Source organism: Arachis hypogaea, chromosome 6 (assembly GCF_003086295.3).
Source record: "Arachis hypogaea cultivar Tifrunner chromosome 6, arahy.Tifrunner.gnm2.J5K5, whole genome shotgun sequence".
NCBI classification, from domain to species: domain Eukaryota; kingdom Viridiplantae; phylum Streptophyta; class Magnoliopsida; order Fabales; family Fabaceae; genus Arachis; species Arachis hypogaea.
The window spans coordinates 97938307-97947613 of record NC_092041.1 but is presented as its reverse complement, the minus strand read 5'-3'; the positions used below and the strand labels follow the sequence as shown (position 1 = coordinate 97947613).

Genomic DNA, 9307 nt, shown 5'->3' with positions numbered 1-9307 from the left:
CAATAACGAAGTGCAGCCGGTGATAGCCCTACTGGGCCACCAAAGAAAGGGACTGATATGTTCATGCCAGCACAGCCGAGTCCCAGGAAAACGCTCTACACTCCGCAAAGTCCCGGAGCAACAGTAACCAACGAAGGTGCACCAAATTGTTAGAATTGTCAGTCATCAGATACCCTCTTATCAGAAACATGATATAACACCTGGCGTACTGTTGGAGGGTCTTGGGATCATCTGTCTAGGGCATCTGGCGGACACGATCCCGTAGCCACACAAGCTTCAGCGTGAACGACTCCTTCCTCTGCGCCGCCTGCTGTGCTGCCACGGGAAGCCGAGCATCGAGGAGCTGTTCCACCAACTCCCACGTCTCTGTATGGTACCACCTACCAAAGTCACGGAGGCACCCCCCGACGGCGTTACCGGGTGCGCGTAGGCTTAGGTGGTACGCCACGTCTTGCAGATTAATCGTGACCTCACCCCACGAGAGATGAAACGTGTGCGTCTCTAGACGTCATCGCTCCACCAGTGCCGAAATCAGGGAATTGTCAAAGATAAAATACCTGAGGGGCACGGTGTCACCGAATCTGGCCTCAGCCAAATACGGGACGATGGCGTCCAGTGGAGGTAAAGTATGGCTCATTCGTTCGGACAGTAAGAGGCGAGACCTCTGAATAACGACAAACATAAATATAGTTAAATTATATAAAATCAATTATAACTTATAAATTATTTTTTAACATTTAATAAATGAATTTTACTTTTCATAATATTTTTCTCTCAAAAGTCTAAAGATTAATTATTTTTATTTTTACTTTTATTACAAATTGAATAATATAATACAACAAAATAAAGTCTTAAATTTCTAATAAAATAAAAATATCAAAATTTATTAACGTAACCAGTGTTATACTGTAATGGCATTAAATTTATAAATACTAACAAAATAGTACAAGAATAACAGGGTCCAAACTAATCATATCTCGATTCATACCAACCTAGCATAAGCGGATAGAGTTCTAAATTAAGCCTACAAACCTAACTACTAAATCATATACCAATGTTTCATATCTTCATAACTACCCTAACAATGGCAACATCGTTAAATTTAATAACCATAACGAAACTAACCTCGAAGTCGGCCGCCCTGACGTAATGTGTCGTCTCGTTCAGCCTGTTTATGTTCCCGTCATTCCCCACTTGGTGCGCCATCACCGCTTGGGTCAAAGGTATAGTCAGAAAGGGTTAAAAGATGGGAGAAAGATATTGACAAAGTGAAACTGGGGCGTAAAAGTTAGCTGTAAACGACTTTTATATTTAGGAGCGTACGAGCCATATTTCATTTACAGTGTAAACGAGATATGACACGTCGACACGTGTATATCTCAGCATTTACAGTGTAAACGAGATATACGCATTGTCATTTCGTTTACACTGTAAACGAGATATGATAAAGAAATTTAAATTGGTAATTTCTCTGAAAAAAATATTTTCATAATTATTACCTTTATTTTATTTATTAAAATAAAAAATCCGGAGGGAAGGAAAGAAAGAAAAGTAAAGTTCTTAAAGTATACTAATTTAAAAGTAATTAAACAACTTATATCTTCATTTTATTAATAAGAGTAAACTATCATTTCTAGCCATAAAAGTTAAAAAAGCTGACATATCTATCCATAGAAGATAAAAGTTACCATTTGTACCCGTAAAAATTGATTTTCGCAAGCAAAATTATCCAAACCCTAAATAATTACATAAAATTTCCAAACTATTCCCTTCTCTTCTCTCACGCACGCACCCATCCTCACTCACTATCTGCAGCACCCTCCCCTTTCCACATTGTCTCTCTCTTCCTTCTCCTCTATCTTCTTCAATCGTCCTTCTCTCTTTCTCTCCTCTCTCTTCGCACTTTTCTCCTTCCTCTTCTTTCTCTATTGATGTCTCTCTCTTCTTTGTCATTCTTCTCTCTCCTCTGTGTATTAATGGTGGTTCCTCCTTTTGCCGTCGCGAGCTCCTTCTTCTCCTTCTTCTTCTTCTTCTTCTTCGGGAGGTTTTTGGCTTCAAGAAGTAGCAATTTTGAGTCCTCTATTTTCTGCAACCACAACTTCTTCAATGTTGAGTTCCTTCCTTTTTCAAATGTCATATCTTCGTCTTCTCCTTCTCTCGGTGTCGCTGCTCTCTTCTCCTCCTAGCGATGCGTTTTCGTCATCTCCTTCCAGCGTTGCCAAAATCGAATTAATGTTCCATGTTATTTGTAACGAAAATAGTGATCTTAAATCTGAGAAATTGACAATTTTTTGTGAAGGTTCTAAGAAATTAGGGTTTTATTTTGAATTTATGCATGTTCTATTCTTAAATTTGATCTGAGTTTGTTCTATTTTGTGATTTTGAAGAAGATAGTGGCTGGGCTATGTTGTTGTTCAAGAGGTAAGAGAGGAAAAGTGAATGAGTGAAAGAGAGAGAGAGAGAATAGGAAGGGAGATGATGCTACCACAGTAGTGGTTTAGGTGTTGTAGATAGTGAGTGAGAGTGGGTGCCTGCGTGAGAGAAGAGAAAGCGTGAGAGAAGAGAAAGGGATAGTTTGAAAATTTTATGTAATTATTTAGAATTTGGGTAATTTTGCTTGCGAAAATTAATTTTTATGGATACAAAGGATAATTTTTATCTTCTATAAGTAGATATGTCAGTATTTTCAACTTTTATAGGTAGAAATGGTAGTTTACTCTGTTAATACTTTTGACAACATTCCTTTCAGAAAATTCATTTATATTATTGAGTTCCATTCAGCGAAAACTAACAATTTCGAGTTCAGAATCGCTTTGACAATTTGTTTAGTATTCCTTTAGCAACGAAGGGCGACATGTCATTTTTATGGAAAAAAATGATATATATATATATATATATATATTCTATTTTTTATTTATTATATTAGATTAAAAATATAAAAAACGTACCCAAAATAATATATGTAGTATTTTCATTTTATAAACCCTAAAACTTAGGAGAGAAAAGAACTCGTGATGCACGAATGATGTTCAATTCCAAATATTCATCTTTCTTAAATAATAAGCCAATTATATTGTATAAGGTACAAAAGGTTAGTTTTAATGGATTCATTTTCAAACTGAAAATTGGCAAAAATTGCGATTTAAAAATTTTAAAATTTTTTATATTATGATTAGGAATTGATTTTGAAAATTTTTTAATAGATCAAATGATTTTAAAATTTAATCATATTACATTTTATATTTCACGCATGTATTTTATTTTTTTAATTTTATATAAACTTTTGATTTTCGATACCTTGGACAAAGTTAAATTATGTTTTTAATAAATAAATACAAAGTGTTATGATAATTAATTAAGCTTGCATCTCTCGTAAATAATTGCTCAAAATTAATACACTTTCTATCGATTTTGTGGGTTTTTTTTTTTTCTTTTGGTAACTTTGTTTTTACCTTCAGCTAAGTACTAATGTAATTGGACCAATTTTTCAATTTTTTTTACATAACTGGAAAATAATAATAATAATAATAATAATAATAATAATAATAATAATAATAATAATAATAATAATAATAATAATAATCTTCGATAGTTAGATACATCTTTAATAAAAGGTTTTAAAAAAATTTTTATTCCTTTTAAATACACTAAATTATACTAAAATAAAGATGGTAGTTATTTTTATATAAAATTGATAGCTAAAAAATGATAAATAATTTAACATATTTAATTAAATTATCATCTAATAATTATTAACTTTACACAAAAACAACTATTCTTTACTTTTCATCACCCAATACTAAAGGCATTATGGAGTTGAGATATAAGTGTATAACACATTTCTATGTTTGATCACAATAATATGTTTCAATTTTAACTTGGTATTTTGTACGAATAGTAGAAATGCATTTATCAATTCTCATACATATTCTACTTCATACAAATTCTCATCATCTATATATTAGATATGATTAAACTATTATCTTACATGCATGAGTAATAATCATCCTATCATAAGACATGATTTAATTCCAGAAATGAGCACGAAAGCTACATTCTTTGTGAGAGATATTAGGCGTTTTATCTTTCTGGATATTATCAACAACCATTGAACAATTAGCACGAACACTAACATTCCATAACTGATGAAAATGCTCACCAATCACAGGGGTTACAGGAATCTTCGAAATCACCACCAAAGGAATCTTCCCTTCCTTCTGTTGCGCCATAAACTGCTCTTTCTCTTTCGAATCCAATTCCCTTTCCCCCTTCAGCGTCATATTAATCATCACCGTGTTCTTCGCCGCCTGCAAGAAAGGTTCAAACTTTCCCGCGCAAAGCTCCGCATCCGAATAGATTATGCTCACCGAGTTATCTTCTCCATACTTGAATCCAATCTTCTTGTTCGGATTCTCGCACCTCACAACCACCGCCATTTCAGTGTAAAGCTTGCTGTCGTTTCGCATTTCGAAAGCCTTCACTTGGAGACTGTCAATGCCGTACATCGGAATCTGAGGGCGGAAAACGAAGTACATGATGGCAACCGCCGCCATTAATATCACACAGAAAAGTAGCATGAAGCAGAGGCACCAGCAAATGCAACTCATGCACCAGCAACAACATCCGCTGTCGTCGCGAGGCCGCGGCGGAGGCGGAGCACCCCTTTTCTTGTCTTTATTATTATCCTCTAAGGACACGTAACGCTTATTAGAGGATTTCATGATTCAATAATGGAATATTATTCAAGCATGCAACACAAGAGTAGGGAATAATAATTTAAATAAAATAGTTTATATTTTATAGCTTGTTCTACTGTTTGTTAGGAGGAATAACAGAGAATTAAGTAAGTTGTTAGTAATATTCATGGACGCGGTTGGTTTTGTTTATCATGTTTGTCAAAATGGTTTTCTAGATATTTCGTTTTTGTAATAATTAAGTTCTAAATTTAGGCATTAGTTCAGACTTAATTAAGATTGCAATATGGTGCTGCTCGATCACCCAAAAATTGTTAAGATTCCAAACAGCTTCTTAGGTGGATCATATACTCTTTAACTTAACAAGAAACTACACTGCACACCAGAAAATCAGATGACAAATTATGATTGAGTATGGTTTGTTGCAATCTTTGTTTTGAATTTGGATTTTCAGATAGGACACTAGCGGTGGAGACCTGGGCTCGAATTATTCCGGTAGCCGCATTTTCTGTCTAGAGAAATGTTAGCTGACTAATTTTTTTTAAGTAAAGTATCGTTTTTGTTTTTATTGTCCTATTTAAGTTTCTAACGTTTTAAAATTGACTCAATGTTGTCCTGTCGTTAAAGATCCGTAAACATAATTGACGGCGAGATAAAATTACGATAATTTTAAAACGTTAGGGACTTAAGGAAAAGTCTAGGGGACCAGCAGATTTGTTGAATTTTGACCAGTATGTAACCAGCAGATGAAGGTGAGTCATTGGATGAAATTTCATGCCAATCTCACACCATCAAATCATCATTGATGGCTAGTTGATGGCTAACAATCACAAAAATTGCTGGCCCCCTAGCATTGCTCGGGACTTAAATATGACGAAAACGTTTTATTCTTCAATAATATCAATTTTTGTACATAGTATTTAATTATTTTTTAATCACATCTAAGTAAATTACACTTAATTACATTACTTTTATTCTAATTAAATTATTTTTTTTATAATTTTACTCTTAAAGATTTTTAGTTATCATGAAATGTTTATAAAATGACTAGTACATAAACTTATAAAAAAAAAAATAATATATATATATATATATATATATAATAAAATATAAATTGTACCTTTTGTCTCTAATGTATCAAAATTTTTTAATGTTTAATTTAGTTAAACTTCATTTTTACTTTTATTTTTCAATAATATCAAAGTTTTACGGTAGATAATTATTTTATTATTTTTTAAATTTTATTTTTAATCACATTATTTTTTTAAAGTGAATTTATTTTTTATTAAGAGTAAAATTAAATAATTTCAATCATTTTAATTTTTAATAAATTTAAAAAAATAATTATGGTAATAATAACAACTAATTAAATTACGTCGTGTAATTTTTATGATTTGGTTGTTATATTGTATTGTAATGTTATAATTTATATATCTCTTGCAATTGGTGAAAAATATTGAAGTGATAAATTTAATTTAACCGATAAAATATTAATAAATTGTCAATTTTAAATTTAATAAAATATTATATAAATTAATTTTTATCTTGTTTAACTATATAATATATGTAAAACGTGTGAGATAATAATTTCAATAATTTTAATTTTTAATAAATTTTAATCTTTTTTTATGTTTTTAATTTTTTTATGATAAATAATTATTTTAATTTATTTTTAGTTTTGCTCTTAATAAAAGATAAATTCACTTAAAAAAATAATGTAATTGAGAATAAAATTAAAAAATAATTGAATAATTATTTATTGTAAAAATTTGATATTATTGAAAAATAAAATTAAAAATAAAATTTAACTAAATTAAATATTAAAAAATTTTGATATATTAGAGATAAAAGGTACCATTTATACTTTATTGTATGTATATAATTTTTTTCACAAGTTTATATACTAGTCATTCTACAAATATTTTATAAAAAAATGTTTAAGTATAAAATTATAAAAAAATAAATTTATTTAAAATAAAAGTAATGTGATTAAGTGTAATTTACTTATATGTGATTACAAAATAATTAAATACTATGTACAGTAAAAATTTGATATTATTGAAGGATAAATTTAAAATTTATTTCTATCTATCGTTTTTGTCTCCAACGTTTTTGTTCTATTTAAGTCCCTAACATTTTAAGATCGTCTCAATTTTGTCTCGCCGCCAATTCTGTTAACGAATTCCTAACGGCAGGACAACATTGAGCCAATTTTGAAACGTTAGGGACTTAAATAGGACGATTGAAACGTTAAAAACAACTTTGGAACTTACTCCAAATGTTAGGGACAAAAACAATACTTTACTCTTAAAATAAAAATTTTAAGGAGGAACGTATTCATGTAACCATTAACACAAATATCTATCAACCCTAAATATACTTCTAAGACTTTTGAGAACATAATTTTAATTTTTTCAATTTCACTGAAAATCTTATAAAAAATTTGGCAGTTTCTCCTAAAATTCGGATTTCTCTACCCTTCAAGAGTTTCATCCAAACCAAATATCCATCAACCCTTCTCAACTTAATAATTTTTTCAATCATTATTAAGGTAACATACAAATAGCTCAATCTTTATTAATACAGTCAAGCATTTTCAAAATAATTTCAATAGCAGATTCAATATTTTTCAGCAATCTCAGAATCTAATCTAAACTATTCTAACCTATCCTAACCACCTAAATTCACTAAAATAGAAAAATAAACTAACTAAACTCTTCTAACTAATTAATTAATTTGAAGTAATAGAATTTGAAATAAATAGAATTCAAACAAAAAATCTTGAATGCAGAACAAGAGAAAATAGAAAAGAGGAATGGAAGTGCAGTGGAGGCAGAAGCAGAAGCGGCAGCGGCAGGGGCGTTGCAGCAGCGGCGGCAGAGGCGTTGCAGCAGCGGTGGCAGGGGTGTTTGCAGCAGCAGCGGCAGCGTTCGCAACAGCAGGGCGACGTTTGCGACAGCGACGACGAAGGAGGTTGACGGAAAGGAGAGATGAGAAGGTTAGAGAGAGAGAGAGAGAGAGAGAGAGAGAGAGTGAGTGAATTCAAAATGAAAGGGAAGAGGGTTCACAATTCCAATTTAAGGATGAGAGAGAAAAATATGAAAAAATAAGATAGTTCAATGAGGGATGCAAAATATGAAATGCAAATAATGTTGCATCGTGAGAAAAAAGACTATGATAGAAGAATAATATTACTTTGACATATAACACATGAAAAATTCTATGCAAAATTAAAATTTTGTTTCTACAAAATACTTTTTTGATGATAGAACACCTGAGGAGGTGATCTAGGAAACTCAAATTAGCTCTTAATTTGTCCTAAACAAAAAATTAGAGAAGAAAAAAGAAATCGATATTGAAAATCAAGGGAATAAGGGTAGTAAAATTTTTTCTAGTTCGCATTTTTCATTAGGCTTTAAATAAGTAATATAGAAGAAGTTGTCCTAAGAAAATAAGATGAGGATGGGGAGGAAGCTTGGCTCAAGTGGATGTAAGAGTATTGTAAGAAAAAAAACGTAAAAATTATAAGAGGAAGAAAGAAATAAACAAAGAAAAGAAGATTTCTAGTGAGTCTTGATAAATCACAATTTTATAGTTTATTTTGTATTGAAATGAATGGATTTTATCAATTTATCTTGCATTTATTCGTTGAAATAGCATGGTTTCGTGATTTCTTCTTATATTGTGTTTAAAAGTAAAAACATGCTTTTTAGCCTCTTAAATTGTTAAATTTAATTCACTTTGAGTCTATTCGATACCTTAATATGTTTGTTGAGTGATTTTAGGATTAGAAGGCATAGATTGGATTGAAGAAGTGAAGAAAAAGCATGCAAAGTGGAGAATTCATAAAAATGGAGTTTGGAGCATTTCATGGTCATGCGTACATGCACCTTATGCATATGCCTGAATCTCAAGTTGTGTATACGCATGCCTGCGTACGCATGACTGCCAGCACATGATTTCACTTAAGTGAACACATGGGTTGCAATTTCAAAGCTTTCTTGGGTTGAATCCAACTCATTTCTGAAGGATTTCAAGCAAAACTCGAGGATCAAAGGGGGGTAGTATGAAGTAGTCATAGTTTAAGTTTTTATTATGTTTTAAGACAATTCTAAAGAGAAAAGCTCCAACTTCTCTCTAGAATTTTAGAATTTTTAGTTTAATTTCTCTTTAGATTTAGGTTTTAATCTTATTTTAGTTTAGTTTTTTTATATTTTCTTGTTCTTTCCTCTTAATTCACTTAGCTTTTATTGTTAGTTTCTTGTTTTATGCTATTTTACTTTTATGAATTCTTGTGAATTTTGGTTTTCTATTAATGCAATTTTGATGTTTTCATGTTATTGATATTTAATTTAACTATTGTTATTACTTAAGTGATTTTGGTAGTTATAGCTTGTTATAATTCATGCAATTTATGATGCTTTGTTTATATATCTTTCAAGTGTTTGATAAAATGCCTCTTTCAATTACAGAGTAGATTTTACATTCTTGACTTGGGATTGAGGATTTAGGTGACCTTGAATCATTGATGTCCAATATTGATTGGTGATTTAGGGTTGTTAGTTGATTTTGTTTCTACTAACGCTAGTCTTTCACTAAGCTGATTAGTGAGT

The 9307-nt window shown here is 30.9% G+C and overlaps 1 protein-coding gene across 1 annotated transcript; it reads right to left on the bottom strand.

Moving 5' to 3' along the window:
• Positions 1-4025: 4025 nt before the first annotated feature.
• LOC112805784 (NDR1/HIN1-like protein 6) lies at positions 4026-4553 on the bottom strand. Its single transcript, XM_025848117.1, has one exon. The coding sequence runs from the start codon at positions 4551-4553 to the stop codon at positions 4026-4028; it is 528 nt and encodes a 175-aa protein (XP_025703902.1).
• Positions 4554-9307: the final 4754 nt, after the last annotated feature.

Bases quoted from the DNA above. Each gene is read 5' to 3' on its own strand.
- LOC112805784 (XM_025848117.1), bottom strand. From the start codon at position 4,553: ATGGCGGCGGTTGCCATCATGTACTTCGTTTTCCGCCCTCAGATTCCG.